Source organism: Trichechus manatus, unplaced genomic scaffold (genome assembly GCF_000243295.1).
Source record: "Trichechus manatus latirostris isolate Lorelei unplaced genomic scaffold, TriManLat1.0 scaffold00004, whole genome shotgun sequence".
NCBI lineage: Eukaryota > Metazoa > Chordata > Mammalia > Sirenia > Trichechidae > Trichechus > Trichechus manatus.
Genome location: NW_004443940.1, coordinates 30,903,355 through 30,929,944, shown reverse-complemented (window position 1 = coordinate 30,929,944; position 26,590 = coordinate 30,903,355). Strand labels below are relative to the sequence as shown.

General features: G+C 47.7%; 1 protein-coding gene and 1 non-coding gene across 2 annotated transcripts in view; both read left to right on the top strand.

The window, feature by feature from the left end:
• NPAS2 (neuronal PAS domain protein 2) overlaps window positions 1-26,590 on the top strand; it is a 112,081-nt gene that overhangs the window by 40,529 nt on the left and 44,962 nt on the right. The window contains exons 3-6 of the mRNA XM_012555778.1: window positions 3,383-3,474; window positions 8,283-8,372; window positions 22,270-22,390; window positions 23,619-23,732. Coding sequence (XP_012411232.1) covers window positions 3,383-3,474; window positions 8,283-8,372; window positions 22,270-22,390; window positions 23,619-23,732 — 417 coding nt within the window. The remainder of the gene's footprint in view (window positions 1-3,382; window positions 3,475-8,282; window positions 8,373-22,269; window positions 22,391-23,618; window positions 23,733-26,590) is intronic.
• TRNASTOP-UCA (transfer RNA opal suppressor (anticodon UCA)) lies at window positions 19,266-19,336 on the top strand. The gene has a single exon. It is a non-coding gene; the product is annotated as a tRNA-Sec (tRNA).

Genomic DNA, 26,590 nt, shown 5'->3' with positions numbered 1-26,590 from the left:
GGTTGAGAATTGAGACATGCTTTCTGCCTTCATGTTAAAGGGAGAACTCATGATAACTAAGGGAAGATGATTAGATACAGGTAATTGTTATCATTACTTATGTCTTTCCTTAATAAGATTTCAGGCATCCTTATTTTCTCAGTTTGGGAGCTAAATCTTGATCCCAGAATGCATACTTATTTTCTTTGCACTCCATCTTAGCTAAAAGGCCAAGAAGTGATTCATACTGATGCTCTTTGATGTAATCCAAATCAGAATAAAGATCTGACGATATTTCTCTGTAGAGAAATTTTGTGTCAACAGTATCTGTTAAGAGAGAAACCTGTAAATTGTGTCAATACTGTGGCATATTGGACATCCTTATCCATCTAAATGTTATTTCTACAGGGCCAGACTGGCCTGTGTGGCCTTTACCTTAGCAGCTGAGCGCTTTAACCACTGCACCACACCAGGGCTCCTTCTTACTGTATAAAGTGGAGTAAAATGCATAGAGTTAAATGCATATTATCTTCTTCTGTGTGAATCTCAAGCTGGTTTAATGTAATTTTTCTCCCAACACCAAATCTCAGTCCTCATTCACGCCCCTTCAATATGTCTGCCTTAGTGGATTGGGGGTTTGGGAAGCTGCAGAATGAGGAGAAATGTCCCTGTTGGACAAAGTAATATTTACCCAGCCAAGCAATAGCATTTCAGCCTCATATTCCTGACTTTTTTTTTGACTACATACACCCCCAAAATGTGCTGCTCCTTGTTCAGGCAGACCAGGAGCAGCTGGGAGGTGAGGCACTCTGGGTCACAACTACAACTTACGCTCTAGTAGAATTTTTGCAAAAGTGGCTTCCAGGTCGTTCTGTTTCCCTTACTGCTCCCTGCCCTGCCACCCATAACTCACGGTGGTGGTCACATTGAATGCTGATGGAGACATTATTCTAACACTGCATTTACTATTTCCCGGAGCCCTGGTGTCGGGGTGCTTTAAGAGCTTGGCTGCTCACCAGAAGACCAGTAGCTCAGATCCACCAGCCGCTCTTTGGAAACCCTATGGGACAGTTCTGCTCTGTCCTGCAGGGTCGCCAGGAGTTGGAATCGATTCGACTGCAATGGATGGTGTGGTGAGTGGTCAAAAAGAATTTTATAGAGGAGTGTATGTGTTGGGAAGAAGGAAAAGGACATTTATGGGGTTAAATTATGATATAGCTTCTGACTGTAGCTTTTCTAACTGTGGCAACCATTTGTATGAGGATCTGGGAGTTTCACTCCTTTTCCTTGCCTTGGCTGGCACACCAGAATGAACTGTGGCTGCCTGTCCTTCCCGTGATGCATTTCTCCATGTGTGCTCTCTGGCAACATGGTGGCACCCAGCACTGTGAGGCCCCCCTCCACACTGGCCCTCGTTAGCTGGTTAATAGGCATGTTTCTTCTTCTGGGTTTCTTTCTGTGTTACCAAAAGCTATTAATGGCTCTTTCGTGCTCCTTTAAAATCACAAAAGACAAAAATCCAATTTCATATAATAACAGCAGCCACTTGTTCTCTCTGAAATCTCAAAGAAAGATACCATCCCCATAGAGCCAAGCTTTCGAGGGAATGGTGCGTGATCGAACGAGTGAAGATTTATAGAGTCACATGTGTAATACATGCCCTCCTCATCGTCTCTCTCCATGAGTAACTGCCGAATGGCAGAATGCATTCTCCAGACTCCTTGAAAGAGACAGATTACCAGAAACACAGGGTCAAATGTTTCTCTTAGTTTAAAGTTTATAGATTTTCTGCCTGAACAATTTGCTTTCCCTAGGAAGTTGTTAAACAGGTTAGTTTTATTCTCTGAGGTCTAAGTCATATGTATTTAGGTTTTTCTTACCACTGAGAATATAATCCCTAAGGAGACCTCTTGCTATCGAAAGTAAAATACTGGTTTCAGATGAAGGATAAAATGAAGGAAAAATAAGTATTTCAACATTACATTTGAGCTACTTATAATAATCTTGTCAAAGATAATTAGTGATAGAACAAAGCATCCTTTCAAGAATACAAAAGAACTAGGGTATTTAAGGAGGCTGGTGGTGCAGTGGTTAAAGCACTCTGCTGCTGACCGAAAGGTCAGCAGTTCAAAGCCACCTGCCGCTCCATGGGAGAAAGATGTGGTGGGCTGCTTCTGTCAAGATACAGCCTTGGAAACCCTATGGGGCAGTTCTGCTCTGTCCTGTAGGGTCTCTATGAGTTGGAATTGACTCGACGGCAGTGGGTTTGGTGTTTTGGTTTGTGTGGGCTAAAGATTATTAAGTTTACAAACATGAATTGTGTCTTTAGTACAAGGTAGTTATGTAAATCAGGTACATTATAGATTAACCCAAAAAAAGGTATAAATAGGTTAAGTTCCGGCCTTAAAAGCAACTAAGAAAAAGACAAACAGCAGTTACCATTGTTCCCGTCGAGTCAGTTCTGACTCACGGCGACCCCACGTGTGTCAGAGTAGAACTGTGCTCCACAGGATTTTCAATGGCTGATTTTTCAGACGTAGATCTCCAGGCCTTTCTTTCAAGTTGCCTCTGGGTGGACTCGAACCTCCAACCTTTTGATTAGCACCCGAGCACACTGGCCTTTTGTGCCACCCAGGGGACTTCAGAATCCAACTAAGTAACATGTATTTGTATAGCACATTATACTTCCCCTAAAAACCCCTTGTGTCAAGTCAATTCCAACTCATAGCGACCCCATAGGACAGAGTAGAACTGCCCCACACGATTTCCAAGGAGCGGCTGGTGGATTCCAATCACTAACCTTTTTGGTCAACAGCTGAGCTCTTAAACACTGTGCCACCAGGGCTTCCATTATACCTGGAAATACTGAAAAATACATTATATTCTGCATAGATATTTACCAGAAGCCTAAGATGTTTCTGGAATTTTGACCAATCGTCCACCATCACCAGCCAGAAAATCTCAGTTCTCTAGTGTTTCACTTCACCTTGATAATGAAGCAGCAGCTTAAGAAGACATAACACCATCCCCGACTTTGCCTGTTGGCTTGGCAAGTGGCAACTACCTAATTCCAACGGCTGGTGATGGGGTTTTGTCACATAGAAATTCAAGGGCATTGTGCCACCTGCAAGTGGCAGGTACTACACCCGTGCAGAGGGTGGTGCTCCCTTGTCCCCAAAGCCTCATTAAAGGATGTGAGAACATCAGGAAGTGTTTTTAAGCACGTTACGTCTAAACTTCCCAGTCCTGAGAAATGAGGCTTAATGTATCTCCTTATTATCGGCATCTTTAATTAGACTACACAGAAGTTTACATAGAACTGCCTAGAGATAACGTGTGCTTCATTTGCTAATTCCAATGTCTAGATACCATGGAACATAAAAGCTTATTTGTATTCCTTTAGAAGTCTCCGCGCAAACGGACATCTGTGACATTCAACAGGACTGGAAGCCTTCCTTCCTCAGTAATGAAGAATTCACCCAGCTGATGTTGGAGGTGAAAATGCACTTTCAAATTAGCTTAATCAGTTGCAAATTAAAATGTGGCTACTTGTTCCAGCTATGACCCTGAGCCCAAAGTAAACAACTGTCGTTCGCCCAGGAAAGAGGTCTGTGCATGCTGTTGCTTACGTTGTCATTACTGAGTTGGGTGGTATAAGCAAGATCCCCAGGCTGCATTCGATAGTGTACTGTCGCCGCGGTCGCTGTGAGGAGCGTCCCTCATGCTCTCCCAACCAGGGGACACCTAAGTGGGGTGCCAGGAGGGGTGGGTACAGTGGGGGGTAGTTGGAGCAGGAGGAAGGAAGGAAGAAAGATTATATCCTTCTGCACTGTCTGGTGGCTCAAAGAGTCTCCCGTTGAGCATGCAATGATGATATTTTTTTCCCTTAGTAGAAACATTTTGAAGACAAAAATTTTCTTTTAAAGTTATGCTTTTCACGCGAGCTCATGTTTCGTCAGCACCGTTTGTGTTTGTCGGCCTGGAGCGCACCCGGGGCCTCCCCACCCCACGCCCACCCCTACTGTGCGGAGGAGCAGGCTCACGTTTCTCCCTTGGGAAGGTGCGTGGTGTCCTGCTTGTTCCAGGGCTGTGTTTGTGAAAGCCTCGTTGACCCGAAACAGTGGCCTTCCTCAACATCAGATATTTAGATATGGGTGAAACGGGTGAGGCTGGGTGTTCTGACTTCTAAACCAGGGATAGGGCCAGCAAAGCACCTGGACTTAGTACAGGAATAGCAGTGGTGCCAGTGGGAAGGGAGGCCCCAGAGATGTGTGTCTGGGCACCTGAACAAGAAGAGGAGAACCTGGGAAAATGAGCTCAGAAAAAGGCAGTTAGACGCTGGCTTTACGTCAGTGCGACTGGCAGGGTTTTTGAAGATGAGCTTCTCGGAATGTCCGGTGAAACCTGTGAGAGCCGGAACTTGACGAGACTGCCTTGCTTTTCCGGGTCTCGCAAGTTTTCCACCTCTGACATGGTGCAGCCTGACCACTTTTCTATCACTCTCTATTAGTGGAAAATATTTGAGTTTTCCTTCTGTCTTACACAGGTTCCAACTTGCTAGGTTGTACTATATCTTTCTGTATCGAGTCTTCAGTGCCTATATGAGACTGATGTAAACTTCAATCTACATAGATTAACCATGCAGAAAACGGGAAGGACTTGAGTAAGAAAATGCCAGAATGAAGATGTCCAAATATTATGAAGTCTAAAAGCATTAATGAACATTTGCATAAAATGAAAGATACTTAAATCTACATGTGAACTACATTTAAAGAAAATACAGACCTTTCTCCAGAAGCAGTGCATTTTAAGTGTGTTAAATTTAGAGCAGCTTGTGAAGTACAGTGTTGAATTAATGCATCATTATGCTACTTTACATAAATCATTTTATCTTTTTTTTATGGGGAAGTAGGTAAAATGCATAAGTCTATACATCCAGCCTTTTTTTATAAGAGTCTGTTAAAAAAAAAAAAAAAAACTATTTTTTTTCCCAGCGAGTCTCAAGGTATCAAAAGTAGTTAAGTACTACTTACTTATAGAATTGGGAACTATCGTGCATATATAATAAGAAAAGGGATTTAAATGTTCTCAAAAAAAAAGTGTTTAAGGAAGCAAGGCTCTTAGGAAGTTAAAAATGTATAAATGTTTGGGCTGGAAGTCAGTACTAGGATTCAGAAGACTGGAATTTCTAGGAAAAGACTGTTTTTAGATTTGTATGGATAGGAAGAATAGGTATGTATTCTTTATGCCCTTTCCCTTGCTCCCAGTATAGACTACTCAAAACAGATCTAAAGGAAATCACAGTAGGTGAATGACTTGAATATGAAATTAAGCCTGCACAGCTAGATGGGTCTTCTAGGTGACTTGAAGCGTTAGGTTGCCTGGAAAATCCACCAACTAGTGCTTTTGATTTATCTCTGACTATATTAGACTTGCATCCCAATCTGTTGTTCTTCAGTACACACAGACCCAGGGATGAGTAACTAGAGCTTCCCAGTGTCTTCTCCCTCCTGACATGAGCCTTGGGTGCCTCCTCCTCAGAGGGGCCATGGCGTCATTTCCCACTGTAGAGCTTCTTTATAGTGTGTGCCCCGTGCCAGCTGCCCACCCCTCTACTTTTCCAGAGCCATTTTCGAGAACAGGAGGAATCCAGACGCCATGTCTTGGTGGACCAGGATGTTCTCCTTTTTAAATGCAGACAGAACCAGGAGGGATCCTATCTATCTATCTGTCTATTCCAGGAGAGAGCCTCTGGGAACTGCTGGTGCCTTGGGGTTGCGAATCCTTCCTTCTTCCCTCTTCTCCCGAAAGTCACAAAACCAGACTCCAAGAAAACACATACAACTGCGAAGCTTGAAAGAACAAAAATGACTCTGTTGCAGACCAGCCAAGCTGGTAAAGTATTAGCTGCTCACCAGAGCTGGCCAAAGTTGTGGCAACAGGATTCCAAGGAGAGAAAGCTCTTCTTGTCAGGGGATTAAGGAGCTTGTGGTCGTTCTGAATTGTATCCAGATAAGCTACGTTGATCTTTTCTCTTAGCCCAAAGGTTGTCCCAGAGAACACAAGGAATTTGACAGAAAGGGTGTGGCTTCATGTAAAATTTCTACACTGTTATGGCTGCTTGGCAGCGTCCCTGAAGCTCCTGGCAAAGTCATCTTTACATAGATAGGGGCACATCACTTTGCAATCATGTTTTATTGACTCCCCCTCAAATGATGCTGGTGGGACCCCTAAAACCGTAGCAAGCGCTCTCAAGGCAGTGACTCAGTGCAGTTCTTGTACATTTGATGGAAAATGCCAATGAGTTGATGAAAAGTTATCTTCCGTCTATAAATACCTTCTGCTTTTTAACACCCACTTGCTTTAAGAATTCAGGAGGGACCCGGGCTCACTGTGCAAGACGATAATTTGCATTACTCCTGCTTTTCCCAGCTTTCTAATCTGCTTTTTCCAGAAAGGTTCAGCTGACGTCATCAACAGTGTCCCCACCCCTAAAAAGATTCACCTCCAGGAGGGCTACAAATCTGACTTAAAAAACAATTTTGAAAAACACTTGAGGGAAACAGAAATGAAAGGTGCTAGGATGGCCTTATTGCTCACTACATCCCACAAATCCAGTCCAGGTTTTCTCAGCCTCGGCACTGTTAACGTTCTGGACTAGATAAGCCTTTCTTATAGAGGGAAGTCTTGTGTATTATAGGATATTTAGCAGCATCCCTGGCCTTTACCCACTGAATGCCAGTAGCATCCACCTCCAGTTGTAACAACCAAAAATGTCTCCAGATGCTACCAGGCATTCCCTGGGGGGCAAAACTGCATCCACTTGGGAACAGTGAATGTAATCCAAAAAGATGAAGTCAGCTTAAAAAATGTACTTAAATATGTCTTTCAACCTTCAATCTTACAATATGTCCGTATAAGATAATAAATGAGCTTAGTGGTAATTTTCCTGGTGGAAAGAATTCTCTCCCTTTTGGTGCTGTGTAACAGGTGTCCTCACACACAATTAGGCTGTTCCTGGTTCCTGCTGCAGTGACGTCACCACACTCTGCTAAGCTGGAGGAATTTATGCTCTTTTGACTGTGCAGGTTCTCAGTAACACCCTACAAGGATCTCATTGAGAGCACACAAAATGTTTCCAGAGCTTTCTAAGCACATATTTCAGATTTTTTTTTCCCCAAAGCAGAATTCTCAGATTTCAGAGATACAGTCAGTAAAATGACAGTGGTGGGCTTGCAATGAAAGCCGACTTGAGCATGTTACTCCCTCCAAGATTTGTGTTCTGGTGAGGTGGGCTGTGTTTTAATCTCTCCCGTCTCACCAGTGCCCAGGTATAGCCAGTTGCCAGTATGACCCCATTCTCTGCCGAATTACGTGGTCTGAATTTTAGAAGTCAACTTCTAAATGTGTCTTATGAATGCATTACAAGCATTAGACAGTTAACGCCTTATCCCACCTCTTGTATCGGGAGCACCTAGAACAGCGTGCTTGGTAAATACTTCTAAACAAAGAATTTTTCAGACCTTCTGAAATGCTTATGGATCCAGCTAAGTTACACAACACCCGACCTTACTGTTTTTGGCTTCTGAGGAATAATGTGAAAGTTCTTGAAAAACAGTTCCTTTAGTAAGTATTTCTCCTAAATTTGGTGGATGTAGGCAGAGATCTACCTTGGCTAATAGGCAGACTCTGGTTTCAGTGTGTCTGTTTGCCCTGGTGGCGCGGTGGTTAAGCGTTCAGTCGCTAACCAGAAGGTCGGCAGTTCAAATCTGCCAGCTTGGAAGCCCTAAGGGGCCGTTCTGCTCTGTCCTATAGGGTTGCTATAAGTTGGAATTGACTTGATGGCCTTGAGTTTTTTTTTTGTTTGGTTATTAGACCTGATATCTTTCAGTAAATGTTTACTGCTGAACCAAAAGCGATTTCAGGGGTAGGGAAACCAGAACTGTGAGATATTGCTGATGTCTTTTAATGATAACTGTGGTATTCCTGACTCAGCCCAATAGCATGCTTATCATTAAAACACTCAGGTAGTTTCAGTGGCTGAATTTTGCTTTATGGTATCGATAGGGAAACATCTTCCCTGAGCCTTTTAGTGCTTCTGCAGTCACTTGCCTGGGCCAGACGAAGTCTGTGTAGGGAGACATACTGCGTGTGAGCCAGCCAGGTGCTGTGCGGTTATTCATGGAGCGCTTCTGAGAATCCCAGAACAAAGTCAGCGTGATAGGGCGGGGTCTCGTGCCTCGGCGACGTGCTCCTCCGTTAAAGCGTTATTAAAGAGCTTTCAAATGTTGCATTTTCCACAGGCATTAGATGGCTTCATCATCGCGGTGACAACAGACGGCAGTGTCATCTATGTTTCCGACAGCATCACGCCTCTCCTCGGGCACTTACCGGTGAGTTTCTCCTCCAGGGGCCTTGGCCTGTGCACGTCATCATCTTTTTCTTGAGAATCGATCAGATCCCTGATCAGAGTAGGTGGAGCCTGTGTTTGAGAAGGGGATATCGGGGGTAAGGAGTGCAGAGTCCAGGAGGACTGGAGCAGACCAGAGGCCAAGGACCCAGGGGCATTGCAGACAAGGATGTGAGCTGGGCCTGGAGCCAGCTGAGGTCGCTGTTGTTAGGTGCCATTGAGGCGTCTCCCATTCACGGCAACCTTACGTACAACAGAACGAAACATCGCCTGGACCTGCGCCGTCTTCACCGTCATTGGTATGCTTGAGTCCATTGTTGTGACTGTTGCGTATTTTGAGTGCCTTCCGTCTTCCAGGAGCCCTAGTGGCGCAGTGGTTAAGCACTTGGCTGTCAACCAAAAGGTCAGCAGTTCAAATCCCCCAGCCGCTCCTTGGAAACCCAGTTCTACTCTGTCCTACAGGGTTGCTCTGAGTTGGAATTGACTCGACAGCAATGGGTTTCCCATCTTCCAGTGCTGTATCTGACAGTGTTCTGTTGTGATTCATAAGGCTTCCTCTGGCTAGTTTTCAGAAGTAGATTGCCAGGCATCTCTTCCTAGTCTGTCTTAGTCTGGAAGTTCTGCTGAAGCCTGCCCACCATGGGCAACCCTGCTGGTGTTTGAAATATTGGTGGTGTAGCTTCCAGCACCACAGCAACATGTGAGTCATCACAGTACACAGACTGACGGACGGGCTGTGGTGGAGAACAGTCTACCCGTTAAAAAAAAAAACCAACCTGTTGCCATGGAGTTGATTCTGACTCATAGCGACCCTCTAGGACAGAGTAGAACTGCCCCATAGGGTTTCCAAGGAGCGGCTGGGGGATCTGAACTGCCGACCTTTTGGTTAGCAGCCAAGCTCTTAACCACTGCGCCACCAGTCTAGATGCCATGAACTGAGCAAGGGGAGACCTGGAGTAGGGGGATTGGCGTGTGGTGTCCTTGGTCAGAAACAGCATAGAAGCCATGGACCCTACATATGAGTCACAGCACAGCTGGCAGAGCTGAGGGCCTTTGCAGCAGCTGACAGACATCTTCCAAGGAGAAGCCCTGCCTGCTCTGTCTAGTCAGTGCTGACTGAGGGGCGTGGAACGGACGGCTGGAGCGGGGCGTGGTGGGGCTCACCAGGGAAGCGTCTGAGTTCACAGTAGGCTTTGACACCTAAGGGTGGTAAGCGTTCAGGGACAGGGTGATCCCTGGGAGTTGAAAAGCTCTGAATAGACTCTATTGAACCTTGAAGGCCTTGGGGATTGAGGAGGATTCGGGCAGGCAGAGAGGAGAGGAGGGGGCTTGGAGGTGGGGGTGAGGGTGGCGTGTTGAAAAGCCATGGTAAGCCCCTTCTTTCCTCCCACCCTCCTTCCCTTCCTTATTCCCTAGTACTTCCGCCCCTCAGCATCACCTGGTGGTCTGGTAACCCCGTGAGCGGGATGAGCTGACTCGGGGCATACGTACCCGGCTGGTGTAGGGCCTGCCTTTGAGGACGCCTCGTAGGCGTCTGTCTCTCACCTCCTGCCACACCGTCATTTGTTCCTGCAGAGCCCTGGCCTTGAATGACATCTCCGCCAGGAGCATCGAGTGACTGACTGGAATCCAGTGTCCTCTTCTCTCGCCTCCCAGCAAGCCCAGGCAAACCCTAAACACTCCCACCTCCACATGTCAATGGACAGGCCCCCAGTTTATGTGAGGAGAGGTGACAGCTTGCCCTGGGTCCCCGTATATTGGCCAGGTCTCTCCTGGGCCAGGATGATACTCTCAGGGCCTGTGGTCCCCACTCTTCAGCCTCACCTGCCCGCGGTGCAGCAAGGTGTTGCTCCGTGGGCAGCTTCTGCCTCTGTTGGTGGGTGTGATCAGCCCAGCTCTGCCAATGGCCCCTGAGTTCCACATCTTCCTAGGTCATATTTTCCTCAGAAACCATTTCTCCCATCCTTCCTCAATGATGCTGCATGGAGATCGACGCTGCCTCCCACATTTTTCTTTCTCCAGTCACAGCGTGTTGTACCCCAGAAAAGCATTTTTGACTTTGCTAGGTAGGTATCTTCGCATTATGCGACGGTCTGTCTCACCTTTGAGTTTTCCTGAAACCAGGGTGCTTTAGGCTAGGGGATTTTCTCTCTGCTCCTGATAGCTTTCTGGAGAGGCACACTCTCACTGTGCACCAAGGAGGCTGAGCGAGCAGCTTCGTCTTGTGATCAGTCTCAGGCTAAGAGCAGGGTCATGAGTGGCCTGTGTGATGAAAGCAGAAGTGTCTCCACCAAAATCAGCCCTGCTTCTCTTGGCTGATGGGAGGGCGGCTGAGGAAAGAAGGGGAGATGGGCTCTCCCTTGGAGGAGGCTGGTGTTCTGTTTTGAAACGGAAAGGACTGGGCAGCGTAGGCACTGATTGAGTCATAAAATGAAGCTTCCTTAATGCCCTGGGAAAGAGATGCAGGAGCCCAGAGCTGTTTGTGTAAACAGGATTTGCGCTGTTCTGCTTCATGCTCTTGTAATTCTCTGATGCCTCAGTTGCTGTACATGGCAGAGGGAACTTAAAAAGAAGTTCAGGCGCTCTGAGTTGAAATTATGGAGCAGCTTAGAACCACCTTATAAATTCACTTCTAACTCTGGAAGGCTCAGAAGTGACTCTGACTCTAAATTTATCAGTGCTAGCCAGAGGTGCCTTGGAAGAAAGGCCTGGCCATCTACTTCCCAAAAATCAGCCACTGAAAACCCTGTGGAGCACAGTCCTGCTCTGACACATGTGGGGTCATCATGGGTCGGGTCGACCTGACAGCAGTTGGTGACTGGTAGACTCAGTGGAGTGCTGTTAAGTCTTTGTGTATAGACCCACACACAGACAGACACCTTGTTCTCATACTCCCCAGTGCAGGTAAGCCAGGGACGGACAAGCCCCAGATTAAATGTCTGCTGTTTTCTAGCTTACATTATCGAGTTCTTACCAGGATCGTCATTGTCCTCCCCTCCTTTTACGTAGCATTCCCTGGCATTCTTTGTGAATGGGGTAGACAAGAGGCATTGGGGATGGAAGCTTCCCTAGTGGCAGTCAGCATGCAGCTACTGGAGCTGTATGATCTGGGGGTAATACCACCATTATTTCCACTGTGACCAGTGCTGTCAAGTCGACCGCGTATGTGTCAGGGCAGAACTGTGCTCCATAGGGTTTTCAATGGCTCATATTTTAGAAGTAGATTGCCAGGCCTTACTTCCAAGTTGTCTGTGGGTTTACTCAAACCTTCAACCTTTCAGCTAACAGCTGAGGGTATTAATCATTTGCACACTGTGGGGATGTTCCTACTCTACAGGGCAGAAGATTCCAGGTGGCCCAAGCAGTGAATGGCAGAGCAGGCTCAAACCAGGTGCATCTGACTGCAAAGCCCTGCTGTGGGGTCCCTCTGGTGCCAAGGGCTTGAGCTGTAATTTAGGAATTCTCTTTTCTGTTTAGTTTAGTTCAGTTCTTACTTGTTCATCCCTCGGTATGTATCCAGCACCTGTACTGACACTGCAGGAATTCAGAAGGCTCATGCAAGGTTGTCTCCCCATAAGGGTTTGTGGTTTGGTTGAGGTATCACCTGTTACACCGTTAGAGAGTAACAGAAAATCAGCCAACATTTATGGGGCACTTACTACGTACCAGGCACTGTTCAGAATCCCTTACACATGCTAATGTGTGCAGAGCACTCAGAACAGTGCCTGCTACAGAGTGAGGACTATCATGTTTGCTGTCGTTATTATTATTAATCCTTACACAACCCTATGAAGTTGGTACTGACCCAGTTCACAGATGGGGAAACTGAGGCACAGAGAGGCTATGTACTTGCCCCAGGCTCCCACAGCCAGCCAGTAGTGGAGCTAGGATTTGAATTCAGGCACTTTGGCTCTGGAGGTTGGTGCTTAAACACTCCTCAGAATTCTCTACAGGACAGAGTAAAGTGGAATGTTTTTGCAGGGGGGCAGAGGGTTAGGAGGGGAGAGAATGAGGACCTGAAACGCGGTGGCCGATCTTTGTGAAAAAGTGGCAATTGAGATGGCGAGAGGAGGCAGGTGGGAAGGGGCCGCGGCAGGCACGGCACAGAGGCACGGCGTGGACAGGACAAGGAGGCCGCGGCGCCAGCGGCAGTGCCCCCTGGGGCCTGTCGGTGGCATCAGGCCTGAGCAGCAGTGGGCATACCAGGACCTGAGTCCCCTGCCCCTTGTGTGGCCCTGAGGGCCGTCAGTGATGAGGGTGGAGAGGAAGATACAGAGCAGCGAGAATTCCTTTCCTCTTTGGAGACTGTCAGGCTCAACGTCCCTCCTGCTTCCTTCATGTAGCGATAACGTCAGACGCGGCCGAAGTTCACATGCCAGTTTCTGTACAGCAGTTTCATGAGATAGCCTAGAACTTTTCCAGTTTGACACAGAAAAGAAAGAAGAAAATAGCTCCAAGAAGCAGAAAGCGATTTTAAGCTAAAGCCAGAACTTTAAAGTTTGGGCAAAGCCAGCACATTTTGACCCTCCTGTTGTTGGTTGGGAAACGCTGGTGGCACAGTGGTTAAGCGTTCGGCTGCTAACCAAAAGGTCAGGAGTTCGAATCTACCAGCCGCTCCTCGGAAGCCCCATGGGGCAGTTCTGCTCTGTCCTGTAGGGTGGCTGTGAGTCGGAATGGACTTGAGGGCTGTCCTGTAGGGTGGCTGTGAGTCGGCATGGACTTGACGGCAACGGGTTTTGCCGGTTTGGTTGTTGGTTGCCATCGAGTCAGTTCCAACTCACGGCAACTCCACGTGTGTCAGAGTAGAACTGCTCCACAGGGTTCTCAAGACTGTGACCTTCCGGAAGCAGATCACCAGGCCTGTCTTCCAAGGCACCTCTGGGTGGGTTTTAACCACCAACCTTTCAGCTAGTGGTTGAGTGCTTAACCGATTGCGCCACCCAGGGACTCCATGGCCCCCTTAGGCATCTAGAATCAAAGCGCGCAGTAAAAGAAGAAATGAGCATGGCTGAATGGGCATGTTGATGGAAGGCAGGTGCAAAGGGGAGCTTTTGCAGAGAAGACCTTTCAGGAGAGATTAAGGGGAATGTGCCACACTGCCTTAGATGGAATTAGGAGAGAGTGTGGATAAGGCAGACACAAATGAAAAACGCAGACTAGGCATAATCCATGTTTCCTGTTTGGACTTCAGTTGTTTTGTTTTTTTTTTAATTAACTTCCTGGATTGCTTTTCTGTTTGTTAATGAACCTGATGTTTGCCTAATGAGCTGGGCCATGGTGAGCTCTTAAAGCCTTAAGTGTATCCTGAGCCCCAAGCACAGTGCCCATGCGCTTAAACAGTCACTGAATAAGGGACAGGATTCACAAATGAGGCTGCTACATTGGGAGCAATTGCAAACAGCTGGCGGCGGGGAGGATGCCTCAGAAGTAAGAAATACGGGTGTGAATCACACAATTTCCTAAATCCCTTAGATTATTCCTAAGGAATATTTATTCCTAAATTCTTTAGATTATTTCCTCAAATAATGTAAAGAAAAAGTGTTTATAAAGTGGGAGAAATCTATAAGCCAAAAAAACAAAAAAACTTCCATGTAATGCTGGTTCTCCAGGTGACTGCTCCTTCAAGAAGGTGCAAGATTCAAAGTGGGATATGGAGCCAAATTCTTGTGTCAGGGGTCACGGCAGGAACCAAAGGTCACGGAGAGGAAGACAGAGCCCCTGGCTGATGTTAACAAAATGCAGCAGCAAGTCCAAGGCCATGGACCACATTTTCCAGGAAACCCTCTCCCCTCCCCAAGCTTGTTCTCACCTTTCTGAAGAATCAGCCCAATGGAGGCCGTCTTGTCAAAGGTGACTCCAGGTCGTGGCAAAGCTGGAGGGTGCTCTGACTAGGTGGGGCCCGGCAGGTTTGATGGCACCTCGAACTTGGCCACAGGTTCAAAGGGCCAGGTCCGCATGTAAATTTTTTTTAAATTTTTTATATGCCTTTTGATTTTTATATATCATGCATTCAGAAGTGAGCAAGAACATGCACAGCCATCACTGAGGTGAAGAGATAGAACGTGAGCAGGACCATAGAAGCCCATCTGCTTCTTTCCCATCACATTCCCACCTTCCCCCTAGAGTCAACCATTTCCCAACATTTAAGATCATTTCCTTGCTTTTCTTTATAGTTTTACTGACACTGAGTTCATCGCTAAACGCTGTAATTTAGTATTGCCTTTTCTATACCTTTATGTAGGTGGAATCCCAGAAAATGTGCTCGTGTGTGGCCTCTTCTCATGCTCACCATTTTGTTTGTAAGATTCATCCGTCTCACACTGTTTGGTATAGCTGTCATGGGGTCATTTTCATTACTGTGTAGTATTCTGTGTATGAATGTGCTATAATTTCTGCATCCGTTCCGGTTTGGAGCTCTTAAAAAGTGCCTCTGTGAACATCTGTAGGTGTTTCCTGGTGAACATTTGCATGCACCCCTTAAGTAAGATGTAGAATTGCTGAGTTATAGGGTGTGTGCCTCTTCACCTTTCCTAGAGAGCACTGGACTATTTCCATAGTGGTTGTGTACATTTGCTCTCCTAAAGCATTGTGGTGAGTTCCAGGTGCTCCATCTCATCAAATGTCATATTGCCAGACTTCTTAGTTTTTGCCAGTCTAAAGTGTGAAGCTATCTCATGGGATTTTAAGTTGCATTTCCTCTAATTACTGATGAGATTGAGTGTCTTTTCAAATGTTTATTGGCCATTTTTATTTCCTGTGTGAAGTGCCTGTTTAGTTATTTTGCCATTTTCCTACTGGGTTTTTATTCTTGTAATGATTCATAGGCATTGTTGCCATGACCTGTCTGTTAGTCCTCTGCCAGGTATACGTATTGCAAATATCTTCTCTCATTTTGTGGCTTCCCTTTTTCCTCTCTTTGGGGTCTTTTGATGGACATAGGGAGATTCTTTACAGTTTGATGCTTTTTACATCTTAGATAAGTAATACTTCCCTACTCCTAGATCAGGAAACTGTTCTCTGTATTATCACCTGAAAGTTTTTCTGTTTGATTCTGAATCTAAACATACTAAATATGTGCCCAGCCTTCTGGTCCTTTAGAGAGACCAAGGGCTGAACTTGGCCTTTGCCTGCCTCTTCTCAAGGTGAGGCTTCTCCAGGACTTTTCACCATCCCTGCCTTCTAGCAGGTGGCCAATACAGATCGCAGTCAGACCTCCAGGAACTCCCCAGACATTCTGGGACTGAGTGTCCACCAGCCAACTTCCATCCCAGCTACATCATGTACTCCTTTTATAGGCTAACTCATCTTTGCTGGGTGGAATTGAACTGGTGCCACTGGTTCAAAGGGAGAGAGGAAAATGTTTTCTGCTAATCCCCAGGCTCTCGAGCTCCCTCAAGGGAAACCATGGAAAGTGTGCGATTTAGAGTTTCGGACAGGCAACATCAGACAATGGACCAGATCCTGGATACAGCAGCTAAGGGCATATCAGTGCATTGGGAGAGAGAACTTTTTGCCTAGATGCATAAGTGATGTTGATAATGTGACTCAGTCGTGAAGATAGCTGCAGGTGGCATGTTCCCTCTTTCTGCCTCCCTAGTTCCCACTGTTTTAATAAACAGAGACCAGCTCATTCAAGGGACAGTTCAACTGCAGATGTAATCTGTGACCACTAGGGCTTAAATTCTCCAATTATCGTTGTTTGTGCTGGTTTGCCACATGTGGGAATGGCGTAATAGAAGTGTAATTGGAAAAGAACGTCCTCTGTGCCCAGCAGGGTTCTGGCCCTGCCTTGTATTAACTCATCGTCCTCACAGCCACCCGTATCTCTCACCTCCCCATCTCCATCCAGTGTTTGTCTTAATTCCGTGAGGAGCCTGTAGCCTGAGGTGCTCCCACAGCCATCCCGACCTGCCAACCCCCTTTCACATGCAGAGCCAGGCCAGATGGCCTCATAACCCTGCTCTCTGCCACACAAACCAGCGGGGGAAGCGGGCTTCAGCCCAGGCCCTCCACAGAAAGGCCATGGAGTGACTTCGTTATTGTTTTCAAGTAAACAAAAGATGCCTAAGACAAGAGACCACTACCACCTGTGAACAAGAGTCTTTAAAATACCAGAGGCCTAAGGGAAAATCGGCGACCAGCCCTGGTGGCACAGTGGGTAAGAGCTCACCTGCTAACTACAAGGTCGGCAGTTCAAATCCACCAGCTGCTCCTTGGAAACCCTGTGGGGCAGCTCTGCTCTGTCCTTTAGGATCTCTAGGAGTCGGAATCGACTCGATGGCAACAGAGTTTTAAAGGAAATCAAAGGGGTTTTATGTGGATATGAGAAGGAACTTGGACAGAGCCAGATTATAAAATGATGCATGGGCTGTGGAGGGTGTTTGTAGAGTCTTTTCCCAGAGAGATACAAACTAGTGTGTCCCCAGTCCTTCCTCCCCTCCTCGTCCCTTTTAGTTTCTCCCCAAGCCAGGAGCCACAGCTCACTCTTCTCACACCCATCAGAATGCCGGCTCCAGGAGGGCAGAGGCTTCAGCCTGTTCTAGTTGTCATTTCTTCTCAGTGCCTAGGACAGTGGCTGGCACATTGTTGTTGGTTGCACTGAGTCAGTCTGGCTCCTGCTGACCTTATATCTAACATTGTTGAGGCTATTTTGTCAATCCGTCTCACTGAGGGTTTCTCTCATTTTCGCCCACTCTCTACTTTACCACACGATGTCCTTTTCTAGGGATTGGCCTTTCCTGATGAAGCGTCCAAAGTAAGCAAGACGAAGCTGCACCATCCTGGCTTCTAAGAGGCAGTCTGGTTGTATTTCTTCTGTGACTGATTTGTTCGTTCTTCCGACAGTCCACAGCACACGGTGAAAAAAACACCCTCTGCCGTCGAGTTGACTCTGACTCACAGCAACCCTACAGGACAGAGTAGAACTGCCCCGTAGGGTTTCCAAGGCTGTAATCTTTTTGGAAGCCGACTGCCACATCTTTCTCCCGTGGAGCAGCTGGTGGGTCCAAACTGCCAACCTCTTGGTTAGCAGCTGAATGCTTAACCCCTGCAGCACCAGGGCTCCAGGGTGGCCCTCAGTAAATATGGGCTGAATTAACCTTGTGGAATGAGTTATTTGGGGATCTGTCCACTCCTGTCCCTCCCCCGCCACCGTCTCAGTCTAGGCTCTCACCATCTCTCCCCTGGCCTTCCCCACATCCTCCTGTCTCAGGCCCCTAGAAGGATCTTTTCCGAATACAAGTAGGATCCTGCCCCTCTGTCCTTGAAGTCCTTCAGGGGCTCCTCCTGGCATACGGCATTGAGCCCTAACCCCTTTGAGGTTCTCTCTCATCTGGATCCTCTGTCCCTTTGCAACCTCGCCGCCCATCTTGCGTCCCCCACCACCCTGGCCCGTGTTCACTGAGATGCTGTGATGGCGCCTGCCTCCATGTCTTCCTGTGTGCCGTTGCCTGCCTGCAGCGCCCGTCCCACGCCCCCTGCCTGGCCACGCCACCTCAAGCTCTCCTCCCTCTGGGAACTAGTCCCTGTCTTAGCAGCTAGTACTGCCTTACCACAAACATCACACGTGGTGCCTTTAAAGAACCGCACCAAACCCGTTGCCACTGAGTCGATTCTGACTCATAGCAACCCTGTAGTGCAGAGTAGAACTGCCCCATAGGGTTTCCAAGCAGCGGCTGGTAGGTTCCAACTGCCGACCTTTTGGTTAGCAGCTGTAGCTCTTAACCACTATGCCACCAGGGTTTCCCTTGAAAGAACAGAAATGTATCTTCTCATGGTTCTGGAGGCTAGAAGTCCAAATCAGGGCCTCGGCCCTGTCGATTCCGTCCTTTTCGGGAGTCCTGGTCGTTCCTGGGGTCCTTGGCTTGTAGACGATCCTCACGTGACATCTGTCTTCCCCACCCCCGTGTGTGCAGATGTCTGTGTCTATTCTGCTCTGTTTATAACTCAGGAGTGATTAGATTTAAAACCCACCCTGCTTGTGTATGATCTAATTAGCATAACAAAGAAAACCCTATTTCCAAACAGGATCACATCCACAGGTATGGGGTCAGGATTCCAACACATATTTGGGGGGACACGGTTCAATCCATAACACTCCCCTTACTCCACAATTCTGGAGTCAGCACAGCAGGCTCAGAGTTCCCTGGGCTTCTTGGTTTTACTTCTAATAGTTGAGCCACATCCTTCTTTCAGTTATTCACCACATTTTTATGGAAGGCTACAGTGTGCCAAAGGAGCCCTGGTGGCGCAATGGCTAAGCGCTCACTGCTAATGGAAAGGTCGGCGGTTTGAACCCACCCAGGGGCTCTGTGGGAGAAAGACCTGGTGATCTGCTGCCATAAAAATTAACCCGTTTCCATCGAGTCAATTCCGACTCATAGCGACCCCATAGATCAGAGTAGAACTGCCCCATAGGGTTTCCAAGGAGCGGATGGTGGATTCGAACTGTCAACCTTTTGGTGAGCAGCTGAGCTCTTAACCACCACACCACCAGGGCTCCCCTAGAAAACCCTATGGGGCAGTTCTACTCTGTCCTATAGGGTCGCTATGAGTCAGAATCAACTCGACGGCACACAACAAGCACCATGTGGGTATTAGGGATATGGCAGTGGACGAGGCAGGCAGGGTCCTCGTTCTCCTGGAGAACAATGCAGACCTCACACCTAGTACACAGGTTGACACAGAACTGAACGAGAAGATGGTACTGTGGTGGAATTACCTTTGTGGTCATTAAGTAAGTGTCTATTACATACGTCCTCATACCTAGTATTCACTGAGTGCTCGCTGTGTGCCATTTTATCGGCCGTGTACACAGCCGTCTCGTGTAACTCTCACACGTCCTCATTTTACAGGGACATAGGCACAGCTTGGGGGGGCACTGGTGGTTCAGTGGTAGAATTCTTGCCTTCAGTGTGGGAGACCCGGGTTCAACTCCCAGCCAGTGCGCTTCATGCACAGCCACCACCCGTCTGTCATGGAGGCTTGCCTGGGGTCGCTAGGAGTTGGAGTCGACTTGGCGACAATGGGTTAAGTTAGGTTATGATGCTGAAGAGGTTTCAGTGGAGCTTCCAGACTGAGACAGGCTAGGAAGAAAGGCCTGGAGATCTGCTTCTGAAAATCAGCCAGTGAAAACCCTGTGGACCACAATAATCCGAGCCCCAACTGGTCATGGGGGTGACTTGGGCCCGGGCAGCGTTTCGTTCTGTTGTGCGTGAGGTCGCCGTGATTCAGGGGCCGACTCTGGCAGCTAACAACCACAGGTGCAGCTTGGAGGGGGCACTCGCAGTACATGGCAGAGCCGGCTTTCAAAGCCAGGTCTCTAGGGCTGTCTCCCGCCCATTGTGAGGCTCCATCCCGTCACTGAGGGCAGGCTGATGAACCAGCCCTCACAGGCCTTACCATCTAGGCAAAGACACGCCCTTCCACAAACATGACGGTGTGGTGTGACAAGTACAGTGAAGGGGTGCAGAGGGCCGTGGCAGCGTGAGGTGAGGGTGCCCTGTCTGCGTGAGGGGCTGTCATGAGTTCTCTGTCAGAGGAAGGGACTTCAAAGCGGGGACCTGAGGGCTTCACGGGGGGGCGTTAGCTGAACCATGGGGAGAGTGGGTGCGGAATGTCCCAGCCTGAGGGAGCAGCCCGAGCAGAGGCCCAGAGGTAAGAAAGGAAGTTCAGGAAGGCTGGAGACGTACTGGGGTCCGGGGGTTCTAGGAGGTCAGGCTAGAAAGTGGTAAAGGCCAGGCTGTCCGGAGCCTCCTAAGGGTGCTGAGTTTAGGCTTTATCCCAGGAGCAGTGGAAGCAAGGTGGTGACTTGATCTAAGGCTCCTTCGGGCTGCTAGTGAAGAACCAATTAGACAGGGACAGAAGTTAATGTAGGAAGACCAGTGTGGCTGCTGCTTTCACCAGGCGACAGATGATGGTGGCCTGGACAAGAGACCACTGAAATGGAGAGAAGTGAGTGAGTGGATCTGGGAGCGTTTGAGGGAGTAGGCGCTGCAGCACTTGGAAATCGCTTGAATGTGGAGGGGAAGAGAGAAGGGTCAAGCTGGGTGTCTGGGGTGGGCAAGGGAGCAGAGGGTGGGACCACTTATGGAGACGAAGAGCACAAGGGGAGAGGTGGGTGTGGGTGGGCAAGAATGATGACATTGGGGATAAGTGTGAATTTGTCCTTCCCAGGGGGCATCTGAGTGGCATTTAGAAGGTTGAGCCTGGGATAGACGAGAGAGAGCTGGCTGGATGTACAGATTTTGGAGCATATACAGACAGTGTTTGAAGCCATGGGAGTGGATGAGTTTGTGTAAGGACACCAAGGAAGAGCTAGGGAGGCCCTGGGTGGCATGGACGATTAAGCCCTAGGCTACTAACCGAAAGGCTGGAGGTTTGAACCCACCCAGAGGCACCTCAGAAGAAAGGCCTGGTCATCCACTTCCAGAAGGTCACAGACACAAAAATCCTATGGAGCAGTTCGACTCTGTACCACATGGGGTCACCATGAGTCAGAATTGGTTGTTTTTGTTTTTTTTTTAAGGAAGAGATAGAGACATGACTGCCTCAGTTCCTCAGTCACACTAGTCACAGTTCACATGCTCAGTAGCCATATGGCTAGTGACTCACAGAGTGGACAAGGACTGTATCTAGACTGTTTATTTTGTACTCGCAGTGCCCAGGATCTCAGAGAAAAAGCACAGTTCCAGCGATTAGAGACCTTCAAGGAGTAAACGGGCGGAACCCTTTGCTGCCTGAAGGTCAGGGAAGAACGCCTGCTTGCTCTCAGGGCCCTTAAAACGCGTGACTGCCCACTACCCCAGCCAGAGGGGAGGAGTGTGGCCACGTCAGATCCTCAAGTAAGAGGAGGCTTGATTTCTTTGTGCGTTTGTCAGACTTAACTCTTGCTTCTTTCTTGGGCTCATGGACAATTACATGGTGTTTTCCATCACCTCATATGCATGCGAAAGCTGGGCAATGAATAAGGAAGACCGAAGAAGAATTGACATCTCGGAATTATGGTGTTGTCGAAGAATATTGAATATACTTTGGATTGCCAAAAGAATGGACAAATCTGTTTTGGAAGAAGTACAGCCAGAATACTCCTTAGAAGCATGGATGGTGAGACTTTGTCTCTCATACTTTGGACATGTTATCAAGAGGGACCAGTCCCTGGAGAAGGACAGCATGCTTGGTGAAGTAGAGGGTCAGCGAAAAAGAGGAAGACTGTCAGTGAGATGGATTGACACAGTGGCTGCAACAGTGAGCTCAAGCATAACAAAGATTGTGAGGATGGCACAGGACTGGGCAGTGTTTTGTTCTGTTGTACGTAGGGCCGCTGTGAGTCGGAACCAACCCGAAGGCACCTAACAATAACAACAACAGTCCGCTTGAGCAAGTAAAACATTTTATATTGCAGTTCAAGATCTGTTGTCGTTAGCTGCCGTCAAGTGGGTGAACCCACACACAACAGAACCAATCTATCCAATCCTGTACCATCCCCACTGCCAGTTGCAGGTTGGATCATTGTGATCCATAGGGTTTTCATTGGCCAATTTTTAGGAGTAGATCTCCAGGCCTTTCTTCCCAGTCTGTCTTAATCTGGAAACTGCTGAAACCTGTTCAGCATCCCAGCAACATGCAAGCCTCCAGGGACAGACGGGTGGTGGCTGTGTGTGAAGTGTGTTGCCAGGACTCGCACATGGAAGGCAAGAATTCTACCATCGAACCACCAAAGATCACAGAGTGGTATATATTAAGCGTTTTCACAGAAAATCAGATTTTAAGCTTTTCATTTTCGAAACAGATTCTGAATTGTCATGAATGTTTTTTTTAATTTTTGCTTTTGTTTTTAATCTTTGTGAGTGTGTTCTTTTGCTCTTTATTTTCTTTTTCAGTCGGATGTCATGGATCAGAATTTGTTAAATTTCCTTCCAGAACAAGAACATTCAGAAGTTTATAAAATGCTTTCTTCCCATATGCTTGTGACAGATTCCTCCTCCCCAGAATACCTAAAATGTAAGTTTAACTTTCCTGGTTTTACCAGATACAAAGATAAGAATTTTACTGTTGAAAAGAGGTTAGAATGAATTAAGAAGGGAGGACTAATTTTAAGAATAATTCTCCATGTGACTCAGAACACTTAAAGATCCTTAGGGGTATATTTTCAGCTTAAAGCTAAAACTGGAGTTTGGGATATGTAAGACATTTAGCTTTTTATGATGAAAATTTGAAAGCGTAGAGTTTAAGAATAATAACTTCTTTTGCATGCATGGCAAGAGTTTTTTTTTTTACATGAGAGTCTCTGTAAAAAACAGTGCAAAAATCAAGAACAATCTGCTGATCCTGTGGGACAAATAATGCTGGATTTGGATGATATCAGCTAACCAACTGACAACTGAATAACTAGGTCAGACAGCCAAATTCTGCCCTCCCAAGCCTGTGATCAGGAGCCCTGGTGGCACAGTGATTAAGCGCTCAGCCACGAACCCAGAGGTTGGCAGTTCGAACCCAGCAGCCGCTCCATGGGAGAAAGATGTGGCAGTCTGCTCCTGTAAAGATTACAGCCTTGGAAACCCTATGGGGCAGTTCTACTCTGTCCTGTAGGGTCTCTCTGAGTTGGAATCGACTCGACGGCAGTGGGTAAATCTGTCATCTGGCCATTTATGGAATTTCTATACATGTTTTATGTAATTTCTGAGTTTGGTTCAAAATGTTTGGCAGCCGGGATAGAAGGCTGGCCTCAGTGTCTAATGAAAGTGTGTCACTCAGTGAAGCGTGTAAAATTACACTTACGGAGGTAGCGAAGATGCCTTGTACTTGTTCAAGGCTCGGTCCATTTTCCATAAGTAATTTGCCCTGTCGCACATCTGATTTTACTTCACAGCCAAGCAAAACTGTTAAATTAAAGAAAGAAGCTCTATATGAGTAGCTTTCTTTAACATACCATAGGAAACCAACCGGAAGTGATCAGTGCCGACATAACCAGCCACAGGCATCTGTGAGCAAATTAGGACTAATTGGGTCCAAATAGCGAATGCGATGTCTACGAGCTCCGGAAAGAAAGCCCTATGCTGCAGAGGTTCTAGACCAGGCCCGGAAGTCAGTCCTGAGGCGAGAAATCTCCTGGCCGCGCGCATAGACTAAATCCCCCGTAAGAATTTCCACAAACACGCTGCTTGTTGAGTCTGGAGTCTGCGCAAGCCTGACGTTTCCCCTTTTTCTCTTTTTTCTTTTAATGGTCCAGCTGACAACGATTTAGAATTCTATTGCCATCTTCTCAGAGGCAGTTTGAACCCAAAGGAATTTCCAACTTACGAATACATAAAGTTTGTAGGAAGTTTTCGCTCTTACAACCATGGTAAGCTTTCATCCTTCTGGAATCGCTGCAGTCTTCTGTCATGCAGACGTGCTCGGGGGGGGGGCATAAGCAGCACCGAGGGTTGAGGAGGGAGGATATGGGTTTTTCCTCTCTGCCTTTGGATTTGCATGTTCCCAAAGAACGCGCTTCCACACCTGTTTCTACCAGTGTGCAGAGTCCCACTGAAATGCATATTATTCATTTATTTATTTTCAGGCTGATGAAATAATTCTGTACTTGTGAGAAACAGCTTTCCGTTAATAAAGAACAAGCTCAGCCCACACACTCAGCCAAACAGGTCTTCACTGTAACACGAAGATCCATAACCTTGGTGTCTGCATTTTTACACTACTTTTCCCAGTACCGTCTTCGGCGTGTGTCTGCAGATCTGGGACATAGCCTTCTGCTCCGTAAGCCCCGTCTGCACAGCAAAGGGGCCGTTTTACCATTGGCTAGCACTCTCCCCTGGCTGAGTTCCCATCCAGTCCAAGCAATGAAGTCTTATTTCTTGAAACTTCCCAGATAACTAATTGTCCAAGGTCTCTCTGTAGAGACATCAGCGCTAAGCTAGGCTTAAAAACTCACTTGTACTTTTGACCCACCTAAAATGGGAATGCAGGCGTCATGCCAGGAATTCAGAAATGAAAACCCCAGTACACATCCCCATTGTGTGGCCCGATGCAAAAGGCCTGGTTTCTGTTTGCTGCCCTTCTCAGAACTCAACACAAAACAAACAACTTGGAGAGAGGTGACTTCCTCCAGACACCACAGATGGGGGAACCAGAAGGGCATGTTGCCGGTGGTGCTGGAAAAGGGAAGGCGGGAGGGGAAAAACACCAAAGGGAATCTAAGACCGAGAGATGGGCCACGGGCATGAGGGGCGGGACGGTGGGACACAGACACCAGGGGAGACCATGGTGGTGCTAATTTTGTGTCTTTTGTTCCTGTTGTTTGACTCTGGACCTGTGGTGGGGTCTGATACCCCAGCCAAATTAATCCCAGAGTTTCCACTAGAACCAGCCAACCTCAGGCCCTGAGTGCTGACGCTGAGGCTAACCAGGATTTTTCCTTTGGCCTCAGATGACTCCTTGTTGTATGTTATTTGCATAAATATACATGATTTGTTTAAAAGGCTCCAACCAGACGCTGCATAGCGTGATCCCGCCAGAGCGATTTTCAGGTCCAGCGTTCAGGGCTGTTGCCTGGACGGTGGGCTCCATGGCTGACACTGAGGCCCTTGTGGGACTCAAGATGCCAGAGGCTGGAAGTGGTGGGAGCTCAGCTTTCCCAAGCAGACCCCTAAATCTGGCAAAGCAAGATGAAACTAAAGCCTGACCATGCCTAGTCCAACTCCTGAAGGCTTGCTCAAGATCCTAAGACTAATGGTTAATGAACTGCACAAAGAAGTAAATGGTAACTCGTTGGGATGGCCACTTAAAGAAACTGACCTAAGAGGTCCCTTGCAGAAAAACCAAACCCGTTGCTGTCCAGTCGATTCCAACTTATGGCAACCCCATGTGTGTCAGAGTAGAACTGTACTCCAGAGGGTTTTCGGTGGCCGATTTTTTGGAAGTAGATCACCAGGCCTTTCTTCTGAGGTGCCTCTGGGTGGACTTGAACCTCCAACCTTTGGTTTAGCAGCCAAGTGGGTTAACCATTTGCACCACCAGGAACTTCATAGAAAACCCAACCCCTGGTGCAGTGGTTCATTGGGTGAGGCTACTTGTTAAAAATGCAGATTCTCAGGTCTCACCCTAAAGGTGAGAAGTTTAGGAGATCTAAGGGTGGAACCTGGCAACGTGCGGTTTGGAAAGGACTCGGATTCCGGTGCACAAAGCCTAGAACTTTGAGAAACACTGCCCTATTGTAGTACAGAGTGCTTTCCACAGGAATTTTAATGACAGTCCTCTCAGTTGCCACGCTCTTTCCAGACCAGCTTTATCTTTGAATTCATATGTTGTTGTTAGTTGCTGTCGAGTTCGATTCTGATTCACAGCGAATCCATGTGTGCAGAGTGGAACTGCTCCATAGGGTTTTCAAGGCTGTGATCTTTTTAGAAGCAGATCACCAGGCCTGTCATCTTTCAAGACGCCTCTGGGTGGGGTCAAACCGCCAACCTTTCAGCTGCTAGTCGAGCGTTTCACCGTTGGTGCCACCCAGGGACTCCTGAATTAATGTAAACAGTAGTTTAGAATTGGCTTACCGTGTGCGTGCCGTGGCCAGAATGGCCGCTGCTGAGCCGGCCCTGTCTCCCAGGTGGGCACTGTTCTCACGGGGGAGGAGGAGCCCCAGTGGCACAGTGGTGAAGTGCTCAACTGCTAACCAAAAGGTCCGCCGGTGGAATCCACCAGGCGCTCCTTGGAAACCCTATGGGGCAGTCCTACTCTGTCCTATAGGGTTGCTATGAGTCGAAATAGACTTGACGGCAATGGGTTGCGTTTGTTCTTAACACCCAGAATGTCACAACTGGGAATGTGGGGTCTGTCCTGTGTGTCTGCAGTCCCTGGATGTCGCAAATGGTTAAGCACTCCACCGTTACCTGAAAGGCTGGCAGTTCAAACCCATCCAGAGGAACCTCGGGAGAAAGGCCGGGTGATCTACTTTTGAGAGATCACTGCCTGGGCAACCCTGTGGAGCACAGTTCTGCTCTGACACACATGGGTGGTTTGTTCCCGTGTGTGCGCGTGACAGCAGTGCCCGCTTAACTAAAGGGACCTGGCCTGTGATTGGCTGCCGAGCGGCGGTTGTATCCTTCACGCATTTGCATATCCAGCAATCTCATTAAGACGCTTCTGAATATCACTTTGAAGTCTGCTGTCATTTATCACAGTTTAGAGGGTTTCAGGGAAACAGCCCGA